Below are 23,778 nucleotides of genomic sequence, written 5' to 3'. Positions count from 1 at the left end.
GGCGCAATACCTGTCCCGTTTTTTGTTCAGACGGGACGCCATCATGTCCACCTTTGGTATTTCCCAACGGTTTACAATCATGTGGAAAAAACTTCTCAATGAAGTTTCCACTCTCCCGGGTGGAGGTCGTGCTGAGGAAGTCTGCTTCCCAGTTTCCATTCCCGGGATGAAAAACTGCTGACAGTGTTATCACATGATTTTCCGCCCAGCGAAAAGTCCTTGCAGTTTCTGCCATTGCCCTCCTGCTTCTTGTGTCGCCCTGTCTGTTTACGTGGGCGACTGCCGTGATGTTTTTCCCCCTGGATCAATACCGGCTGACCTTGAAGCAGAGGTCTTGCTAAGCTTAGAGCATTATAAATTTACCCTTAGCTCCAGTATATTTATGTGGAGAAAAGTCTCCATACTTGATCACACTCCCTGGAAATTTTTCCCTTGTGTGACTGCTCCCCAGCCTCTCAGGCTGGGCTCCGTGGTTACCAGCATCCAATCCTGAATGCCGAATCTGCGGCCCTCTAGAAGATGAGCACTCTATAACCACCACAGGAGAGACACCCTTGTCCTTGGATATTGGGTTATCCGCTGATGCATCTGAAGATACGATCCGGACCATTTGTCCAGCAGATCCCACTGAAAAGTTCTTACGTGAAATCTGCCGAATGGAATTGCTTCGTAGGAAGCCACCATTTTTACCAGGACCCTTGTGCAATGATGCACTGTTTTTAGGAGGTTCCTGACTTGCTCGGATAACTCCCTGGCTTTCTCTTCCGGGAGAAACACCTTTTTCTGGACTGTGTCCAGAATCATCCCTAGGCACAGCAGACGTGTCGTCGGGATCAGCTGCGATTTTGGAATATTTAGAATCCACCCGTGCTGATTGTAGCAGTAGCCGAGATAGTGCTACTCCGACCTCCAACTGTTCCCTGGACTATGCCCCTATCAGGAGATCGTCCAAGTAAGGGATAATTAAGACGCCTTTTCTTCGAAGAAGAATCATCAATTCGGCCATTACCTTGGTAAAGACCCCGGGGTGCCGTGGACAATCCAAACGGCAGCGTCTGAAACTGATAGTGACAGTTCTGCACCACGAACCTGAGGTACCCTTAGTGAGAAGGGCAAATTTGGGACATAGAGGTAAGCATCCCTGATGTCCCGGGACACTATATAGTCCCCTTCTTCCTGGTTCGTTATCACTGCTCTGAGTGACTTCATCTTAATTTGAACCTTTGTAAGTGTTCAAAAAAAATTTTTAGAATAAGTCTCACCTAGCCTTCTGGCTTCAGTACCACAATATAGTGTGGAATAATACCCCTTTTCTGTAGTAGGAGGGGTAATTTAATTGTCACCTGCTGGGAACACAGCTTGTGAATTTTTTCCCATACTACCTCCTTGTCGGAGGGAGACTTGGTAAAGCAGACTTCAGGAGCCTGCGAAGGGGAAACGTCTCGACATTCCCATCTGTACCCCCGGGATACTACTTGTAGGATCCAGGGGTCCTGTACGGTCTCAGCGCCATGCTCAGAACTTGTCAGACGCGGTGGAACGCTTCTGTTCCTGGGAATAGGCTGCCTGTTGCAGTCTTCTTCCCTTTCCTCTATCCCTGGGCAGATATGATCTTATAGGGACGAGAGGACTGAGGCTGAAAAGACGGTGTCTTTTTCTGCAGAGATGTGACTTAGGGTAAAAAACGGTGGATTTTCCAGCAGTTGCCGTGACCACCAGGTCCGATGGACCGACCCCAAACAAGTCCTCTTCCTTTATACGGCCATACTGTGCCGTTTGGAATCTGCATCACCTGACCACTGTCGTGTCCATAACATCTTCTGGCAGTTATGGACATCGCGTTTATTCATGATGCCAGAGTGCAAATATCCCTCTGTGCATCTCGCATATATAGAAATGCTCTATAGTCAATAAAATACTGTCCCTGTCAAGGGTATCAATATTTTTAGTCAGGGAATCCGACCAAGCCACCCTAGCTCTGCACATCCAGGCTGAGGCGATCGCTGGCCGCAGTATAACACCAGTATGTGTGTATATACTTTTTATTATATTTTCCAGCCTTGTCAGCTGGTCCTTGAGGACGGCCCTATCTATAGACGGTACCGCCACTTGTTTTGATAAGCGTGTGAGCGCCTTATCCACCTTAAGGGGTGTTTCCCAACGCGCCCTAACTTCTGGCGGGAAAGGGTATACCGCCCATAATTTTCTATCGGGGGGAACCCACGCATCATCACACACTTTATTTAATTTATCTGATTCAGGAAAAACTATGGTAGTTTTTTCACATCCCACATAATACCCTCTTTTGTGGTACTTGTAGTATCAGAAATACGTAACACCTCCTTCATTGCCTTTAACGTGTGGCCCTAATAAGGAATACGTTTGTTTATTCACCGTCGACACTGGATTCAGTGTCCCTGTCTGTGTCTGTGTCGACCGACTAAAGTAAACGGGCGTTTTAAAACCCTTGACTGTGTTTTTGAGACGTCTGGACCGTACTAATTGTTTGTCGGCCGTCTCATGTCGTCAACCGACCTTGCAGCGTGTTGACATTATCACGTAATTTCCTAAATAAGCCATCCATTCCGGTGTCGACTCCCTAGAGAGTGACATCACCATTACAGGCAATTGCTCCGCCTCCTCACCAACATCGTCCTCCTACCTGTCGACACACACGTACCGACACACAGCACACACACAGGGAATGCTCTGATAGAGGACAGGACCCACTAGCCCTTTGGAGAGACAGAGGGAGAGTTTGCCAGCACACACCAAAAACGCTATAATTATATAGGGACAACCTTATATAAGTGTTTTCCCTTATAGCATCTTAATATATATATAAGCATATCGCCAAATTAGTGCCCCCCCTCTCTGTTTTAACCCTGTTTCTGTAGTGCAGTGCAGGGGAGAGCTTGGGAGCCTTCCCTCCAGCCTTTCTGTGAGGGAAAATGGCGCTGTGTGCTGAGGAGATAGGCCCCGCCCCTTTTTCGGCGGCCTCGTCTCCCGCTCTTAACGGATTCTGGCAGGGGTTAAATATCTCCATATAGCCTCCGGAGGCTATATGTGAGGTATTTTTAGCCAAAATAGGTATTCATTTGCCTCCCAGGGCGCCCCCCTCCCAGCGCCCTGCACCCTCAGTGACTGCCGTGTGAAGTGTGCTGAGAGGAAAATGGCGCACAGCTGCAGTGCTGTGCGCTACCTTTAGAAGACTGAGGAGTCTTCTGCCGCCGATTCTGGACCTCTTCTTACTTCAGCATCTGCAAGGGGGCCGGCGGCAAGGCTCCGGTGACCATCCAGGCTGTACCTGTGATCGTCCCTCTGGAGCTGATGTCCAGTAGCCAAGAAGCCAATCCATCCTGCACGCAGGTGAGTTCACTTCTTCTCCCCTAAGTCCCTCGTTGCAGTGATCCTGTTGCCAGCAGGACTCACTGTAAAATAAAAAACCTAAGCTAAACTTTCCTAAGCAGCTCTTTAGGAGAGCCACCTAGATTGCACCCTTCTCGGCCGGGCACAAAATCTAACTGGCTTGGAGGAGGGTCATAGGGGGAGGAGCCAGTGCACACCACCTGATCCTAAAGCTTTACTTTTTGTGCCCTGTCTCCTGCGGAGCCGCTATTCCCCATGGTCCTTTCAGGAACCCCAGCATCCACTAGGACGATAGAGAAATAATAATTCTATAGTTCTTAAGTATACCGAATGTATTTTGTCTACAGCATGCAGTAAGCAGAAATGAAATGTCACTAGACAAACTCCCCCCTTTCTTCAAAATAAGGGATTTCGCATTGTGATTCAATACTTTCTGCAAAAGTATATATAGATGAGTAAAATGACTTGGGATGAAACCCTACAACGACAAAGCTATACAATTTTAGTAAAATAATTCCTTTTCCAGTCTTATTACTTCCCATAGCTTCCATCATTCCCAGGTTATTGTTGGTCAAACAAGGAGAAGGCGGGGAGCACTTGTTGGATGACAGTATACAGTACAAAATTATACTCTTTTTCCATCAGTATAGAGATGATACTTTGGGATGGCCTTTACATGCTTAAGAGGGAAAAGTGCTGATGAACAGCAGCCACTTAGTTGACTTGTATGACCAATACAGCCACCTGATGAAAATTATATTTCGGGCAATGGGCTCCAGATTCAGAGCTGTTGACAGCATAGAAACTTTTCATATGATTGGATTGACCACTAAAAGTCACTCATCTCCAGAAAATGATCTCTAGTGGGTGCAGTGCTAGAAGATAAGTCACACATCAGATACACCTTAGTGAAAAGCCCATCACAGAAATGACAGCCAGCTATTTTAGCAATTCAAATGACAATTGGGGTAATTCCAAGTTGATCGCAGCAGGAATTTTTTTAGCAATTGAGCAAAACCATGTGCACTGCAGGGGGGACAGATATAACATGTGCAGAGAGAGTTAGATTTGGGTGGGGTGTGTTCAAACTGAAATCTAAATTGCAGTGTAAAAATAAAGCAGCCGGTATTTACCCTGCACAGAAATAAAATAACCCACCTAAATCTAACTCTCTCTGCAAATGTTACAGTATATCTGCCACACCTGCAGTGCACATGGTTTTGCCCAACTGCTAATAAATTTGCTCCTGAATTAACAACTCTGAATTACCCCAATGACACAAGAGTCTAGCTAGATTGAAACCCTGTGATGGCTAATGCTCCCAAACTCAAAGCATTGTACAAATAAATGTTTTGACCAGCAAGCCATAGATTTTACAGCTCTGCTGTCTAAAAGGGGAACAAACATTTTTTGTCAACAGATTATCTGCTGTCCAGACCAATTTATGGGACAATTTGTCCCATTTTGAGAAATATACATTCTGGAAAGCCCATGATGGAACACAGTAGACTGCACAGCTCGGAAGGACTTGACTTAATGACTCACAATGTGAGAAGGGAGAAAATGTAGCTTATTCAGATTTAGATCTATGCACTAATTTTATGGCAAAAACATTTATTAAGTAAGGCTAATTGTCACAAAAATGAAATCTCTTCTGCAGACCTTTAAAAGGAGCATTGGGGTATATCACCTCAGGGATTAGCGGCAGGTGAGCGGATGCTGCTTAGGCTAACTGATCAGAGTCAGCAATGGCATGCTGACCCGCCCCTTTTAAATGACTGCTGGAAGCACTAGAATGTGGCAGTTGCTAACCACAGCTGATCGTATTTCTCCTTTAATACATATATTTAGGTTTAGGGGGATGAAGACTAACAAATCTGATACATTTACTACACCAGCATATAATAAGTAAGTTAGCTTGCTCACCTTCTACATAGCGCTGCCCCAAGTACCTTTTGTGCTGTTCTAAAGCTTTTGCCAAGTCATCTGCTGTCTCAAGCTCTATGACTGCATCTCCTCGTGGTTTGCCATCTCTGTTAAACATGAAATGCACTCCATCTTCCCCGTTCCGTATATTGCAACCTGGAGAGTGAAATGGTGGCTCAATGTTCACAAGGTAAGGTAAAATGCTACAAAATATAATTATACCAAAAGGATGAGCAAATTTTGCTTCCGTAGCAGTTGTTGGACATGTAATTGCAGGAATTCAATGCACCATAGCTGGAGGCTGCCCGTCATTGGTAGCTTTAATACGCCCAGTATTTAGTATATTTATAACTAGTTTACAACTTAATAGGTCATTGTGTAAAACCTATTTTATAAGTCTGCCAATGACCAAGATCCTTTTATGCTTAAAAAAAATATATGACTCAAATGAAGGAGGAAAGGAACAGATTTATCTTGCCTGTTTTTTAGGCTACAATGATCACAGGACCAGTATGGGATTAATAGGCCAAATATATCTTATGTGTTTTTACGCCTCATACAAGAGGTAGTAGTTTTGGACAAAATAACAAGTGCATAAAAAACTTCTCGTATACTTTGTATTTGTATTCCCTCAATGACCGATTCCCACATGCTTGCCCTTTCCGAAGTGATATGTACGTCACACATACAGTACCTCAATCATTTAACTAGCTTATGTTTTGGTATACTTTAATTGGTCTCTCTTTAGTAACAGGAAAGTTATCACACAGATATGTTTTGCAAGATAATTTTGTATGTGTCTATGTGGTACTACATAGAGCAAGAGTGCTGTTGGGTGTACTATGGAGTACAGTGCAGTCAACAGCCGATATAAAGGAATAAAGCAGAAAAAGTATCTTCAGTAGTTTATGAATAACTGCAAAATCTATTCCCTTTGTCACTCTCTGGCATGAATGAGGGGGCACTGCTGTGAAAAAAGACATGCTGAAAACTATTCATATCAGAGTGCTGGAAATAAGAGCTCTTTCACAGTCATCTATATAAGTATTCACACAACTTCCACGGTACATACCTATTCTACTAAACTTTTCAATGGTCCATGTGCTAATTTTAACTTCTATATCAATTACTTGCCCCATATTACCAGAGTGGAAGGACATACCAGAGAAAAAATTCAGCACATCTTCAGCAGTGCAAGACCATGGCAATCCTCTAGCACGCACAATGAACATCTCGCTTCGTTCTTTGCCTATAACCTCTGTTTCATACTCTGGTAAGGCAGGATATTCGTTTGCATATGAACTGGTCTGTTCCTGACAAGAGGAAAGAAGAACACTAAGTGGTGCAGTTATACAGTTTATTACAATTAAGTCCATGCCAGTAAGATACATTTAAAAACTTAATTTTCATATCCTGAGAAACTGAAGGTCATTGGCAACACACAAAAAAAATAAAAAAAAAATGTAGTACAGACCAATGGTTCCCACACTGTGTGGCTCGAGCTGGTGGTCCAGGAACAAATAACATTTATCTATGGTCAAAGAGACAGGAAAACCATGCTAGTGGCTGGCAACCATAAAACGTGAACAGAAGCACTATACACCACATAACTGAACCTAAGTATGTAGGGTAGGCCCAAAATATTTATATATATATTGGATTATGCAGTAATCTTTAATACAAGTTTTGACTACTGAACAGACTGAGTGCCGCTGAATATTTACTACACATTATATATATATATATATATATATATATATATATATATATATATATATATATATATATATATATATATATATATATATATATATATATATGTATACACACATATATACATACACACACACAAACTCCTAGCGCTATTCTACTGTCGCTGAATAGAATTGACCCCACTGACAACATGCCAGCCACCAACCTCACCCCCAAAATACATTATGAAGTGTATGATATATCCCCAATAAATCCAGGTCATGTACAGAGATTAGATTCTGTTTATATTTACACCACACAGATCATGAAGACCTACTGAATAAACCAGATAGCTACAGGATAATATATTAAAAGTTTCAGTATTCGTATCTATTATCCACATACACAATGAGGAGGTTATTCAGAGTTAGCAAAACCAAAAAAAGCACACTAATGGGCAAAACCATGCTGAACTGCAGGTGGGGCAGAGGTAACGTGCAGAGAGAGTTAGATTTGGGTGGGTGATATTGTTTCTGTACTGGGTAAATACTGGCTGCTTTGTTTTTACACTGCAATTTAGATTTCAGTTTGAACACACCGCACCCAAATCTAACTCTCTGCACGTTACATCTGCCCCACCTGCAGTGCAACATGGTTTTACCCATAATACCCCTTTCACACAAATTGTGAAATTACCAGGTGAAGAAGTGCCACCCGGCAATTTGACAATTCACACGGGTCCTTGTTCTGTGTGAAAGAATCAACCCGAGTTGAAACTCCCAGGACTTTCAACCCAGGGTGACCCTTTCACACAGACCAAATACCAGTGCTGATCCGCAATTTACCAGGTGGAAATTCTTGACAGGTAATTTGCTTGCCTGTGTGAAATGGTGGTCAGGCAGGGACCGGCAAAACGACCGGCATTGAAATGCCTGGTAAAAGCCGGGACTTTCAGACATTTCTGTCTGAAAGTGTATTAGTGTGCTTTTTTTGCTTTGCACACAACTCTGGATAAGGCCCAATGTCAACATCTACATATCGATGTGGTAGTAATGTAATGGGAGGCATTGTATCCACATCTGTAAACATGACAGTAAGGCATCAACATTTACAGTTCTAAAGCCACACCGTTACAATGCTTTAAAATCACATTACTAATGCTGGGAATACACAGGCAGACAAAATGCCTGTCAGACTGACAGGCATTCTATCGGATACTGCAGATAATATGATTTTAATACCTACCGGTAAATCCTTTTCTCTTAGTCCGTAGAGGATGCTAGGGACACCATAAGAACCATGGGGTATAGACGGGATCCGCAGGAGACATGGGCACTTTAAAACTTTGAAAGGGGTGTGAACTGGCTCCTACCTCTATGCCCCTCCTCCAGACTCCAGTTATAGGAACTGTGCCCAGGGAGACTGACATTTCGAGGAAAAGGATTTATTGTTAAACTAAGGTGAGATACATACCAGCTCCCACCTCAAACACGCCATACAACATGGCATTTAACAGAACTCCAGTCAACGGCATGAACAATGTCAGCAACAGGCTGACTATAAAATAACACAACCCGTGTGTAAACATAACTAATAACTGCAGATAGAGTCCGCACAGGGACAGGCGCCCAGCATCCTCTACGGACTAAGAAAAAAATGATTTACCAGTAGGTATTAAAATCCTATTTTCTCATACGTCCTAGAGGATGCTGGGGACACCATAAGAACCATGGGGTTTATACCAAAGCTCCAGAACGGGCGGCAGAGTGCGGATGACTCTGCAGCACCGATTGACCAAACATGAGGCCCTCATCAGCCAGGGTATCAAACTTGTAAAATTTAGCAAAAAAAAAAAGTGTTTGAACCCAACCAAGTAGCTGCTCGGCAAAGTTGTAACGACGAGACCCCCCGGGCAGCCGCCCAGGATGAGCCCACCTTTCTGGTAGAGTGGGCCTTCACCGATTTCGGTAACGACAATCCAGCCGTAGAATGAGCATGCTGAATCGTATTACAGATCCAGCGCGCAATAGTCTGCTTGGAAGCAGGCGTCCCAATCTTGTCGTCATCATACAGAACAAACAGAGCTTCCGTTTTCCTAAGTTGAGCCATTCTGGAGACATAAATCTTTAAGGCCCTGACAACGTCGAGAGATTTTGACTCCGCGAAGGCGTCAGTAGCCACCGGTACCACAAAAGGCTGGTTCATGTGGAACGATGAAACCACCTTCGGCAGAAATTGTTGACGAGTCCTCAACTCTGCTCTATCTTCATAGAAGATTAAATAAGGGCTCTTGTGAGACAAAGCCGCTAACTCAGACACCCGCCTTGCGGATGCTAAGGCCAATAGCATGACCACTTTCCAAGTGAGAGATTTCAACTCCACCTTCTGTAAAGGTTCAAACCAATGTGATTGAAGGAACTGCAACACCACGTTTAAGATCCCACGGTGCCACTGGGGGCACAAATGGAGGTTGGATGTGCAAAACTCCTTTCACGAAAGTCTGAACTTCTGGAAGGGAGGCCAATTGTTTTTGAAAGAAAACCGATAAGGCCGAAATTTGTACTTTAAATCGAGCCTAACTTTAGGCCCGCATCCACACCTGCTTGCAAGAAATGGAGAAAACGCCCTAGCTGAAATTCTTTCGTAAGAGCCTTCTTGGAGTCACACCAAGACACACATTTTCTCCAAATACGGTGATAAAGTTTAGACGTTACTCCTTTTCTAGCCTGAAGAAGAGTGGGAATGACTTCACTGGGAATACCCTTTCGGGCTAGGAACCGGCATTCAACCGTCAAGCCGTCAAACGTAGCCGCGGTAAGCAGTGATATACGCACGGCCCCTGCTGTAACAGATCCTCTCGTAGAGCAAGAAGCCAGGGATCTCTTATGAGTAATTCCTGAAGATCTGGATACCAAGCCCTCCTTGGCCAGTCCGGAACAATGAGGATCGTCTGAACCTTTGTTCTTCTTATGATCTTTAGCACCTTTGGAATGAGTGGAAGTGGAGGGAACACATACACCGACTGAAACACCCATGGTGTCACCTGCGCGTCCACTGCTATTGCTTGAGGGTCCCTCGACCTGGAACAATATCTCTGAAGTTTCTTGTTGAGGCGAGACGCCATCATGTCTATTTGAGGAATTCCCCAAAAACTTGTCACTTCTGTGAAGACCTCTTGATGAAGACCCCACTCTCCTGGATGGAGATCGTGTCTGCTGAGGAAGTCTGCTTCCCAGTTGTCCACTCTTGGAATGAAGATTGCTGACAGAGCGCTTGCATGTCTTTCCGCCCAGCGGAGAACTTTTGTGGTCTCTGCCATTGCCGCTCTGCGATTTGTTCAGCCCTGGCGGTTTATGTGCGCTACTGCTGTTATATTGTCCGACTATATTAGGACGGGCAGATTGCGAAGAAGACGTTCCGCTTGAAGAAGGCCGTTGTAAATGGCCCTTAACTCTAGAACGTTTATGAGTAGACAAACTTCCTGGCTTGACCATTTTCCCTGGAAGGTTTCCCCCTGTGTGACTGCTCCCCAGCCTCGGAGACTCGCATCCATGGTTACTAGGATCCAGTCCTGGATCCCGAACCTGCGTCACTCTAGGAGGTGAGAGCTGTGCAGCCACCACAGTAGCGAGATTCTGGTCTTGGAGGACAGGATTATTTTCCGGTGCATGTGCAGATGGGATCCGGACCACTTGTCCAAAAGGTCCCACTGAAACATTCTGGCATGGAATCTGCCAAATTGAATGGCCTTGTAGGCTGCCACCATATTCCCCAGCAATCGAGTGCATTGATGGATTGATACTCTCGCTGGTTTCAGAATTTGTTTGACCAAACTCTGACTTTCCAGTGCCTCCTCTTCTGGAAGAAAAACTCTAATTCTGTGTCCAGAATAATTCCCAAAAACAACAGCCATTTTGTCTGATTCAACTGTTACTTCGGCAAGTTTAGGAGCCAACCATGTTGTTGCAGAACTGTCAGGTAGAGCGCAATGTCCTGCTCCAGCTTGTCTTTGGATCTCGCCTTTATCAGGAGATCGTCCAAGTAAGGGATAATTGTGACTCCTTGCTTCCGAAGTAGAACCATAATATCCGCCATTACCTTGGTGAAAATCCTCGAAGCCGTGGACAGACCAAACGGCAACGTCTGAAATTGGTAATGACAATCCTGAATAGCAAATCTCAGGTAAGCCTGATGCGGAGGATATATGGGGACGTGTAAGTAGGCATCCTTTATGTCGACTAACACCATGAAATCCCCTTCCTCCAGACTGGAGATCACTGCTCGGAGAGATTCCATCTTGAATTTGAATTTTCTTAGGTAAAGATTTAGGGACTTTAGGTTCAGAATTGGTCTGACCGAGCCGTACGGTTTCGGGACCACAAACAGGCTCAAATAAAAGCCTTCTCCCTGTTGTGACGGGGGAACCCTGATAATGGACTTGATTCAGACACAACTTTTGTATTGCATCGCATACTACCTCCCTGTTCTTTTATTGCCACAATCATGTACTGAATGCGCTTTGCCAATTTTGGGTCTAATCTGGTATCACTATAGTCGACAGTGGAGTCAGTGTCCGTGTCGGTATCTGCCAACTGAGCAAACGAACGTTTGTGTGACCCCGAGGGGGTCTGGACCTGTGATAACACATCCTCCACAGATTTCTTCCATGTCTGGTTCTGAGACTCAGATTTATCTAATCTCTTATTAATAAGCGCCACATTAGCATTCAACGCATTTACCCAATCAGGAGTCGGCGGCGCCGACAGGGTCACTCCCACAGCCGTTTCTGCCCCTAACACAGTCTCCTCCTGGGAAGAGCACTCCGCCTCAGACATGCCGACACACATGTACCGACACCCACAGACACACTGGGCAAAAAGGGGACAGACTCACAGTAAAGCCTGTCAGAGAAACACAGGAGTTTGCCAGCTTCTATAATAACTTATTGAAGCACCAAATTAACTGTACCACCCCCCCCCCCCCCCCCCCGTTTTGCACCCTGTTACTTGTACAGCAGTGGTGATGAAGGACCAGCGTCTTGCAGCTCTGTGAAGAGAAAATGGCGCTGATGAGAGCTGCGTGGGCTAAGCCCCGCCCCATAATAAAGCGCTTCAGCCCCGCTATTTTTCAAATTATACTGGGGGGGGTAAGGATTCAGTGCCTAGGCACTTCAATCACACTTTGCCAGTCTCAAATGAGGAGTTTTATGCTGCCCACGGCGCCCCCCCGCGCCCTGCACCCTGTAGTGCCGATGTATGTGGGAGCATGGCGCCCAGCGCGATCGCTGTGCGGTACCTCAGAAGCCGTCACTGAAGTCTTCTATCTTCTTCTACTCACCTGTCTTCTGACTTATGGATCTGCAAGGGGGGTGACGGCGGGCTCTGGGAATGAACCCCTAGGCGTACCTAGTGTTCCAAACCCTCAGGTGCTAATGGTGTCCTGTAGCCAAGAAGCAGAGCCTTTAAACTCACTGGAAGTAGGTCTGACTTCTCTCCCCTAAGTCCCACGATGCAGGGAGACCGTTGCCAGCAGTGCTCCCTGAAAATAAAAAACCTAAAAGTATTTTCCGAGAAACTCAGTAGAGCTCCTCAGTGTGTATCCAGTCTACCTGGGCACAGATTCTAAACTGGAGTCTGGAGGAGGGGCATAGAGGGAGGAGCCAGTTCACACCCCTTCAAAGTCTTAAAGTGCCCATGTCTCCTGCGGATACAGTCTATACCCCATGGTTCTTATGGTGTCCCCAGCATCCTCTAGGACGCATGAGAAATCGCAGGCACACATTATGAGATCTCTCACAGTGTAGTGGCTGTAATACCGGCACTCCAACCCCTCTGCTCCTTGAGTGTGGATCATAGGGTCGACAGTCATTAGGTTGACCACTATTGGTCAACAGTGACTAGGTTGACACCTGAAATAGGTCAACACGGTCATTAGGTTGACATGAACAAAGTCGACATGGAAAAAGGGCGACATGTTTTTTATTATTCTTTTGGTGTCGGTTTCTTCGTAAAGTGTGACCGGGAATCCCAATTAGTGCGCCGTGTCCCCTCGCAGGTTCGGGCAAGGTTACTATTCTAAATCGTAGTCCACATGGATTGCAAAAGTATGAAAAGGTTAAAAAAAATTGTGAAAAACTCATGTCGACCTAGTGACCATGTCAAACTATGTCGACCAATACTGCTCGACCTAGTGACTGTCGACCTAAGTGTGGTCAACCTAGAGGATGGATATCCCTCCCCTTTACCCCGGGAAGCAGACATTTCGCCGTTCCTTTCCATGAGAAGGAACAGAGGAAATGTCCATCGGTATGTCGCGGCAAGGCATACACTGTCCGATGCGGCCGACATGACACATTCAAAATATCGAATCTGAGGGATATGCTGGACAACCCAGCATGTCCGACCAGTTGAAATTACCAGCTCGATCGCCCGCACACTGCAATTTTCTGGCTGATCAGCCGATATCAGGCGTTTTGGCAAAATAATTGTAGCATGTATGCCCAGTATAACATGTCAGTGTGCCAGGTTTCAGATAACTCTACCTTTAATACCATTCTGAATATGAACGTTAACTATATCCCCAAACATCTATATGCACTCTAAGGGGATAATTTACGTGCTTTTAAAAGCAGCCAATGCTTGCTGGGGTTGGCCTCAAAATGTGAATTAAAACTGTAATATTTAAGTTTATAACATGTTGTGTTTTGTTTCTAATATCGCATTTTTAAATGTCACCATCAAACCCACAAAGAAGTGTGGCTTGCAATGCTCGTTATATGGAGATTGTTAACACTCCCTGCAAAATACAAATAGCTAAAGACAGCCAGGCAACACATTCATACAGGTATCATAAACCGCAATCTTTCCTGCAATGTATTACTGTACATGTTCATACCTATGGGTAAATTGTGTGTTTCAGCAATACTTAACTGGTACGGTTTAAGTAATATCAAATTAATGAAGGCCAGTAAACATTATGGGCAGCATGGTGTTATACCGCTGGCCATAATCCTCAGGATATGTGAAACGCATTGTTAAGTGGAAAAGATTAATTGGCTATTTGATGCATTCTGAACTAAAAACCCTCTGTAAATGTGTTATTTTCAAAATAATTTATTGAATGCACCAAAATAACATAGAAATGGTGAGAAAAGAACATTTTAAGCACATTGCACTTGTCTGACAAACAGTGTAAGCAGGAAACAAAATCAACAGTACATTTTTCATGGGAGGAAGAAGAGGAAGAAGAGGAAGAGGTATAGGAAAGGGGCAGGAGATCCACATGGAGAGGAATGGACATGCAACAGTTCCAGATGTCAATGGACGAATTTCTACCAAAAATTATGTCATGAGCTCCAGGAAAGAACAGAGGATTTACTCAGGATGCTCGTGATGCAAATCATTTGATACACGTGCCAGACCCTGCTACAGAGTGAGGCAATAATGGGGAAGGGGGTGCGTGGGGTCAGTGAGTGCTTCTAGGAGGTGGAAATTTGGCGCAGCGCTCCTATGATGTAGCAATTTCAAGGTGTGTTCAGTGCAGTCTGGAACAGGGAGAGGAAGAAGCAGTATATACTTTGCGTCATGAACAATTGTAGATTGAGAATCTGGGAAGCTAGGGTAATGAGTTCCTTCCAAAAGGGCTGGAGCTTGGGGCTGCTCCACCAGATGTGCACAAAAAAAATAAACTTTGCTGACCGCAATTCCTTTTTTAAAGGCTTGGATCCCAAATGACTTTTGTGACTGTGTAAAACCATTTGTTTTTGTTTTTTATAAAGTATTGTGCATATTGCAGTATGAATTTGCATATATTTTAGCACTGAGTTTTATACAGGTTGAGTATCCCATATCCAAAATGCTTGAAGCCAGAAGTATTTTGGATATCTGATTTTCCGTATTTTGGAATAATTGCGTACCATAATGAGATAGCATTTGTTTCATTTACACCTTATACACACAGCCTGAAGGTCACTGAATACAATATTTTTTTAATAACTGTGTGTATTAAACAAAGTTTGTGTACATTGAGCCATCAGAAAACAAAAATTTCACTATCTCTCTATTCGAATATTCGAATATGGGATACTCAACCTGTATATGGGTGAAAATGTAAACACATTCATTTTATCATCTGGTAACTAATTCAAAGATAAGAGTGAATTAACTTTAAGCATACTTCTATTAATCCCCCAAATGTATTTGGTACAGCTTGAGTCTCCCTTATCCAAAATGCTTGGGACCAGAGGTATTTTGGATATGGGATTTTTCCGTATTTTGGAATAATTGCATACCATAATGAGATATCATGGTGATGGGATCTAAATCTAAGCACAGAATGCATTTATGTTACACAGGCACCTTATACACACAGCCTGAAGGTCATTTTAGCCAATATTTTTTATAACTTTGTGCATTAAACAAAGTGTGTGTACATAAACACAATTAATTTATGTTTCATATACACCTTATACACACAGCCTGAAGGTCATTTAATACAATATTTTTAATAACTGTGTATTAAACAAAATTTGTGTACATTGAGCCATCAGAAAACAAAGTTTTCACTATCTCAGTCTCACTCAAAAAAGTCTGTATTTCGGAATATTCGGATATGGGATACTCAACCTGTATTTTGTTTTCAGTATTCTATTGTTATGTTAATAAGATTGTGAAGAATGAATTATGGATGCAGCTGCACCATCTTTACATATTTATTATAGTAACCACTTGGTTTTCTGACCAGGGAGACTACCAAACAAATGCCATGACCTCTCTGTATGTGAAACTTGCACTATGACACACTGCGTTCTGACTTAACTCTAAGGGTGTGCACACACGGTGAGATATTTTCTTTCGATTTCGACTATATAGTCAAAATCGCAAGAAAAGTTAGTGCAGATCGCAAGGTGAAAGTCACCTTGCGATCCCGATTCAATCCAGATGCGCTGTCCTGCCAGGTCGGCATCGCAAGAAAAGATAGATTGTGCAGGCAAGTCAATCCTTGCTAGATCGTTGTACTATCTAGTTTATCTCACATGTTAATGACATCTCACATAAGCCAAAATCGTAAGCACACACAGTCCATATCTCAAGAAAAGTTAGTCAAAATCTGTGCTATCTGGGCTCCAGGGAGTTCAAGGGAAAATCGCAAGTGAAAATCGGCCATAGCAAGGATCTCACCGTGTGTACACACCCTAGGTGTGTACATATGGTGAGATAAATCTGCAAGATTTTGACTATATAGTCAAAATCTTATGAAAAGTTAGTGCATATCTCAAGGTGTTAGGCAGCTTGTGATACAGATTCAATCCCGATGTGCGCTCCCGTGGGGTCGGTATCATAAGGCTAGATAGACTGTGCAGGCAAGTCAATCTTGACTATCTAGTGTACTATCTAGTACAAAGTATAGTCAAAATTGGCACTTAGTCAAATTTTGACTATCTGTGTTTGAGTTTTTGTCTATGTACGATTTTGACTATCTGTGCTACCTGGGTTCTGGGGGAGTTCAAGGGAAAGCTCAGTGAAAATCGAACATAGCAGGGATCTCACCGTGTGTACACACCTTATAAGAGTAACAATCAGCTGAACCTGGTAACTTGATCCAAATGTTTAAAGAAACATACCTTTGTTCTTCCAATTTGTGGATACATTTTGCAGCCCTATACCATCCGAGGCAATTGATGGTCTTAAATAAAAAATTTATATTGTTTCTATGGTCACACTTTTTCTGAAGTGGATGATTACATTTACTTTCCTCTTATATCCTCTTTAAACTGTTCCTGGGCAATTACAAAGTAGCGGATGTAACTCTCAAATACAATCTTTGTGATAAACATCTGGATTGCTTCAAATTTAAAATGCACATAAAAAAGCTAATTTTACCACAATTGTATCTACCACTGGTGTATACAAATATTAAGTGTGAACAAGCCTCACCATTGTGGTTTGCTGTAAATAATACATTGTTTAAATGTAACCGGGATAGGACATGGTAATTTCTGACATAAAATACATGTTTGATGTCTCTGAAACTACAACAGATAATTATTCCATAGTATTTTACAATAAAGTATAAACCACACAGATTGTTTTAGTACAATTTTTAGGAAAATCATTATTATCTTGAAAATATTTAATGTGTATGTGTAACGGGCGTAACCCGAAAATTGTCACGGACATATCAAATACATTAATCAGGAAATGAAAAAGGCCCCTTGCATTAACTGGTACAGGGTCATTTACCGATGGGTACCATATCTCATCATCTTTGTTTTAACTCTTTCACCAACATAAGCCACATGAAACACTGATTATCAACATATAATTTCTGACAGTACACACCCTCAACTTTTGTTATAAACTACAATAATCCAAGTTTCTTACCTTTGTTTTCAGAAAATAGGATTTTAATTAACTACCAGTAAATCCTTTTCTCGTAGTCCATAGAGGATGCTGGGGTCCACATTAGTACCATGGGGTATAGATGGGTCCACTAGGAGCCACTGGCACTTTAAGAGTTTAAATAGTGTGGGCTGGCTGCTCCCTCTATGCCCCTCCTACCAGACCCAGTCTAGAAACGTTGCCCGAGGAGACGACATACTTCGAGAGTAGGAAATACACAGATAGTGGTGAGATTAACACCAGCTCACACTTAACAGAAAACCAAGCTAACCAGCTTGAAACAAGTCAGCAACGGCTGAACAACAGCACTTAACTAAGTAACAAATGCAGGAAAACAAAGCGCTGGGCGGGCGCCCAGCATCCTCTACGGATTACGAGAAAGGATTTACCGGTAAGTAATTAAAATCCTATTTTCTCTTACGTCCTAGAGGATGCTGGGGTCCACATTAGTACTATGGGGATGTACCAAAGCTCCCAGTATGGGAGGAAGAGCGGGGAGGCTCCTGCAGAACAGATTGACCAAACTTTAGGTCCTTTATGAGTAGAGTGGGCCTCAACAAATCTTGGACACGGCAAGTCTGCCGTAGAATAAGCATGCTGGATAGTAAACCTGATCCAGCGAGAAATCGGCTGCTTAGAAGCAGGACACCCAACCTTCTTGGGATCATAAAGGACAAACAAACAGAGCGTCCGATTTTCTGTGACGAGAAGTTCTCTTCACATAAATCTTCAAAGCCCTTACAACATCCAAAGATTTTGAAGTAATTGAGGAGTCAGTAGCCACTGGCACCACAATAGGTTGGTCGATATGAAAAGCCGACAACCTTCGGAAGAAATTGCCGACGCGTCCTGAGCTCAGCTCTATCTTCATGGAAAATCAAGTAGGGGCTCTTGCAGGACAATGCCCCCAACTCCGACACACGTCTAGCAGATGCCAATGCCAATAGTGTGACCGCCTTCCAAGTAAGAAATTTGACATCAACCTCCTGTAAAGGTTCGAACCAATCCGACTACAGGAACTGCAGCACCACGTTAAGATCCCAGGGTGCCGTTGGCGCCACAAAGGGAGGCTGGATGTACAGAACCCCTTTCAAAAAGGTATGAACCTCAGGGAGGGCAGCTAACTGTTTCTGGAAGAAAATGGATAGGGCCGAAATCTGGACCTTTATGGACCCCAAACGCAGACCCATATCCACACTTGCAGAAAGAGGAGAAACCGCCCTAGTTGAAACTCCACCGTAGGAAACTTCTTGGATTCACACCAAGACACATACTTTTTCCAAATTTGATGGTAATGTTTAGACGTTACTCCTTTCCTAGCCTGTATCAGGGTAGGAATAACCTTGTTCGGAATGACCTTCCGAACTAAGATCTGGCGTTCAACCTCCATGCTGTCAAACGTAGCCGTGTAGTCTTGATAAGCGAACGGCCCATGTTGCAGAAGGTCCTCGGATCTTCCAGCAGTAACTCCAGAAGATCCGCGTTTCAAGCCCTTCTTGGCCAGTCTGGAGCAATGAGGATCGCCTGAACTCCTATTCTTTTTATTAGTTTGAGAATCCATGGGATGAGTGGAAGTGGAGGGAACACATACACTGACTGGAACACACACACGGCGTTACCAGGGCGTTCACCGCCACTGCCTGTGGGTCTCTCGACCTGGAACAGTACCTCCAAAACTTCTTGTTGAGGCGGGAGGCCATCATGTCTATATGAGGTACGCCCCAAAGACTTGTCACCTCCGAACACCTCCGGGTGGAGGCCCCACTCTCCTGGATGGAGATGGTGTCTGCTGAGGAAGTCCGCTTCCCAGTTGTCCACACCCGGAATGAAGAATGATGATAGCGCCACCGCGTGCTTTTCCGCCCAGAGGATAAGACTTGTTACCTCTGAAATTGCAGCTCTGCTCTTCGTTCCGCCTTGTCGGTTTATGTAGGCTACTGTCGTTACATTGTCCGACTGAACCTGAATGGCCTGATCTTTCAGAAGATGTGCCACTTGTAGAAGACCATTGTACACAGCCTTTAGTTCCAGAATGTTTATCTGAAGGATGGATTCCAGATTTGACCACCTTCCCTGGAAGTTTTCCCCTTGGGTGACTGCACCCCAGCCTCTGAGACTTGCATCCGTGGTTAGGAGGATCCAAGTCTGAATCCCAAACCTGCAGCCCCTAGTAGGTGAGAAGTTAGCAGCCACCAGAGGAGCGAGATTTTGGCTTTCGGTGACAGACGTATCCTCTGGTGCACGTGAAGATGAGATCCCGACCATTTGTCCAAGAGATCCAGTTGGAAATACCGTGCATGAAATCTTCCGTACTGTAGAGCCTTGTAGGAGGCAATCATCTTCCCCAGAAGGCGAATGCACTGATGAACCGATACCCGGGCTGGCTTCAGGACATCCCGGATAATTGTTTGCATCACCAACGCTTTCTCCGCTGGCAGAAACACCCTCTGTACTTCTGTGTCGAGGATCACCCCAGGAAGGACAGTCTCCTTGTCAACTCCAAATGTGACTTTGGAAGATTCAGGATCCATCCATGATCCTGGAGTAGTTGAGTTGAGAGAGCAATGCTCTGTAACAGCTTCTCCCTGGAAGACGCTTTTAATCAGCAGATTGTCCAGATAAGGAATTATGTTCACACCCTGCTTGCGGGGGGGAGTAGCATAATCTCCGCCATGACCTTGGTGAACACCCTCTGTGCTGTGGAGAGGCCAAACGGCAGTGCCTGGAACGGATAGGGACAGTCCAGCAGTGCAAATCTTAGATAATAAAAAAATGATGGACGAACTCCAAGCGCTGCTATGAACAGGAACTCCTTGTGTCTGAAAAACCCTCGAAGGAAACAGAATACACAATATCCTTATGGAAACTTCAGCATACGGTTATTCACTTGAGATATCCTTCAATGACTGACCTTTATTATAGGCCCTATATTCACATAAGGGTATCTTTGTCTTCTATTAAATACACCGCAATCACATCATCTATGGTATATCGCTTATTGGAATAAAGCTCACCTTTATGATAAGCCCTATGTACATCCAAAGGTATCTTTAACGAATCCGCCCACACTGGGATCTTTCAGTGGTCTTGTAAGTACATCCACAACCTCACGATAGATTAAAACTCCATCAGTCCGTTTTAGATAAAAAAGTTCTGATTTTCTTTAATTTTTTCAAACAATTAAAAATCTTAAAAATCCATACAGTTGGTGTTTGCTGTAGAGGACCCCCGGCTGTATCTGACCGCTCACTAGGACATCCTCCGGATTGGCTTTATACCCTGATCCTTGTTGGTTTGTACCTATTCCCCTAGTTCCATCTTAGGGGTGTGAGTGGAAGTGATCCTGCCGGCTCAGTTTATTGGGTGCCTCCATTTTCTGTATGGATTTTTAAGATTTTTAATTGTTTGAAAAAATTAAAGAAAATCAGAACTTTTTTATCTAAAACGGACTGATGGAGTTTTAATCTATCGTGAGGTTGTGGATGTACTTACAAGACCACTGAAAGATCCCAGTGTGGGCGGATTCGTTAAAGATACCTTTGGATGTACATAGGGCTTATCATAAAGGTGAGCTTTATTCCAATAAGCGATATACCATAGATGATGTGATTGCGGTGTATTTAATAGAAGACAAAGATACCCTTATGTGAATATAGGGCCTATAATAAAGGTCAGTCATTGAAGGATATCTCAAGTGAATAACCGTATGCTGAAGTTTCCATAAGGATATTGTGTATTCTGTTTCCTTCGAGGGTTTTTCAGACACAAGGAGTTCCTGTTCATAGCAGCGCTTGGAGTTCGTCCATCATTTTTTTAGTAGCTAGAAAAGAAGTGGTGTTCTTTGGGACGTGTTTTCAAGCTGCGGCTAGGGCGCAAGTCATTGTTTCATTTTCTTTAATTCAAATCTTAGATAAGCCTGATGAGGCGGCCAGATCGGAATGTGAAGGTACGCATCCTTGATATCTAGGGATACCAGGAATTCCCCCTCCTCCAGACCTGAGATCACCACTCAGAGACTCCATCTTGAATTTGAATTCCCTCAAATAAGGGTTCAATGACTTTAGGTTCAGTATTGGCCTGACCGAACCATCCGGTTTCGGTACCACAAACAGGCTTGAGTAAAATCCCTTGGTTGTGAGGCGAGGTGGAACTGGAACAATGACATTTGCCTTTAGCAATTTTTGAATGGCTTCCTGTAGGATAGCACTTTCTGTCAGCAAAGCTGGTAAGCCTGATTTGAAGTATCTGTGAGGTAGGAGTTCTTGAAACTCCAGTCTGTACCCCTGGGTAACAATATCTTGTACCCAGGAGTCTAGGCATGATGACGCCCAGATATGACTGAAATTTTTGAGTCTTGCTTCCACCTGCCCGACCTCCAGGCTGGGAGGTCCACCGTCATGCCAAGGATTTTGAGGAAGCAGAACCAGGTTTCTGTTCCTGGGAACCTGTTGGAGCAGGTTTTCTGGATTTCCCCCGACCTCCCCTAAAGAAAGTGGAAGGGGGTTTGGACTTTCTAACTTTCGCGGTCCTAAAGAACTGCATAGTAGACGTAGGATAAGATTTCCTAGTTGGCGGTGTTGCTGAGGGAAGGAAGGTTGACTTACCCGCAGTTGCCGTGGAGATCCACGCATCTAATGCTTCCCCAAACAGAGTCTGACCTGTGAAGGGCAGGTTCTCTACACTCTTCTTGGATTACGCATCCGCAGACCATTGGCGCAGCCAGAGTCCCCTGCGTGCAGAGACAGCCATGGAAGAAGCCCTCGCATTAAGATGGCCAAGGTCCTTCATGGCCTCCACCATGAAACCTGCAGAATCCTGTATGGGACATAAAAACAATTCAATGTCACTTCTAGCCATAGAATACAACTCCTCTAGTAATGTGCCTGACCACTTTGCTATGGCTTTAGAAATCCACGCACAGGCAATAGTGGGTCTTAAAGCTATGCCAGTAGCTGTATATAGTGATTTGAGCGCAGTCTCAATCTTGCGGTCAGCTGGCTCTTTTAAAGTGGTGGACCCAGGGACAGGTAAAATCATCTTCTTTGACAACCTAGAAACAGAAGAGTCTACTACCGGCGGGATTTCCCACTTTTTCCTGTCCTCAAAGAAAGGAAAAGCAATGAGAACCCTTTTTGGGATCTGGATTTTTTTCTCCGGGTTTTCCCAGGATGTTTCAAACAATGCGTTTAGTTCCTTAGACGCAGGGAATGTAAGGGAGGATTTCTTATTGTCAGCAAAGTAAGCCTCCTCTACTTGCTCAGGTACCTTATCAGTAATGTGTAAAATGTCCCTGATTGAGGCTATCATGAGTTGCACCCCCTTAGCAAAGGATGCACCCGCCACCCCCCCCCCCCCCCTGCATATTCCCATCACCGTCCCCTGTATCAGAGTCGGTATCCATGTCAGCTTGCATTATCTGGGCAGGTGCACGCTTTTTAGGGTATACCAGTGAAGTCTCAGATGAGGTAGTGGGAGCTGAATACGACAAAACCTCAGACTTTTTCAAAACCTGTGTTTCAGCCTCATTTTGATCTATCCGAGGGGAAATCTGGGATATCATTCCCTTAATAAAATCCACCCATGGATGTTTGGATTCAGAAGGCTGAGACAGTATATTACAGTCCTAAGTACATGGAATAAACTCTTCAGGAGAAGATACACACTCTGCCGCACAAGATATAGAGTTCTTAGACATGTTTATGTGAGCTATACAAATACACGCACACAGGAAAATGCAGACACAGTTTCCCCCAGAGTACCTTCAGGGAGACACAGAGTATATGGAGCCAGCACACACAGCGCCCCAGTAGGCAGTTAATACACTAAACTGCCGGTGCTGACTGAATAACCTTAATAGATTAAACAGTGATATTACACTCTCTCGTCCCTGTCTATAACACCCTGGTACCGCAGAGGTATGCTGGAATTATGTGGAGGGCAGCGCTCCCTGTCAGCGTCTCTTCTGTGTGATCTGCAGGGAGAAAATGGCGCTGGTGAGTGCTGGATCCGCTCTGAGAAGCCCCGCCCTGTAATGGTGCGTCTTCCCGCTTTCACTGATTATACTGGCCTGAGGTGATTTAGCTGCTAACAGTGGATTAGCCCCTGTTAGCATGTGACCAGTGTAGGGTATTTTCACTGGCCCAGGGTGCCCCTCACAGCGCTGCACATCAAGTACCGCTGAGCTCTCCGGAGCACAGCCTGTCAGAGCTGTGCTTCCACCCTTGGGCCACCATTCTCTCCACCGGCCCGCTTACCGGGTTACCAGCGTCATACTGACCACTCTTCTATCTTCTGGCTCTGTTAGGGGGGGGCGGCCGTGCTGCGGGAGTGAGTGGTCGCCTCGTGGGCTTGCGATCAGCACCCTAAGGAGCTCAGTGTCCTGTTAGCGGAG

At 44.3% G+C, this 23,778-nt stretch overlaps 1 protein-coding gene across 3 annotated transcripts in view; it reads right to left on the bottom strand.

The window, feature by feature from the left end:
- GRSF1 (G-rich RNA sequence binding factor 1) overlaps window positions 1-23,778 on the bottom strand; it is a 134,285-nt gene that overhangs the window by 68,503 nt on the left and 42,004 nt on the right. For all 3 annotated transcript variants that reach the window (XM_063920119.1, XM_063920118.1, XM_063920117.1), the window contains exons 2-3: window positions 6,458-6,608; window positions 5,296-5,451 (exon numbers count right to left, since the gene is read on the bottom strand). In XM_063920119.1, coding sequence (XP_063776189.1) covers window positions 5,296-5,451; window positions 6,458-6,527 — 226 coding nt within the window. In that variant the 5' untranslated portion in view covers window positions 6,528-6,608. The remainder of the gene's footprint in view (window positions 1-5,295; window positions 5,452-6,457; window positions 6,609-23,778) is intronic.

The sequence above is a fragment of the Pseudophryne corroboree genome, chromosome 1 (assembly GCF_028390025.1).
Source record: "Pseudophryne corroboree isolate aPseCor3 chromosome 1, aPseCor3.hap2, whole genome shotgun sequence".
Taxonomy (NCBI): domain Eukaryota; kingdom Metazoa; phylum Chordata; class Amphibia; order Anura; family Myobatrachidae; genus Pseudophryne; species Pseudophryne corroboree.
This window is presented reverse-complemented; position numbering and strand designations above follow the sequence as displayed.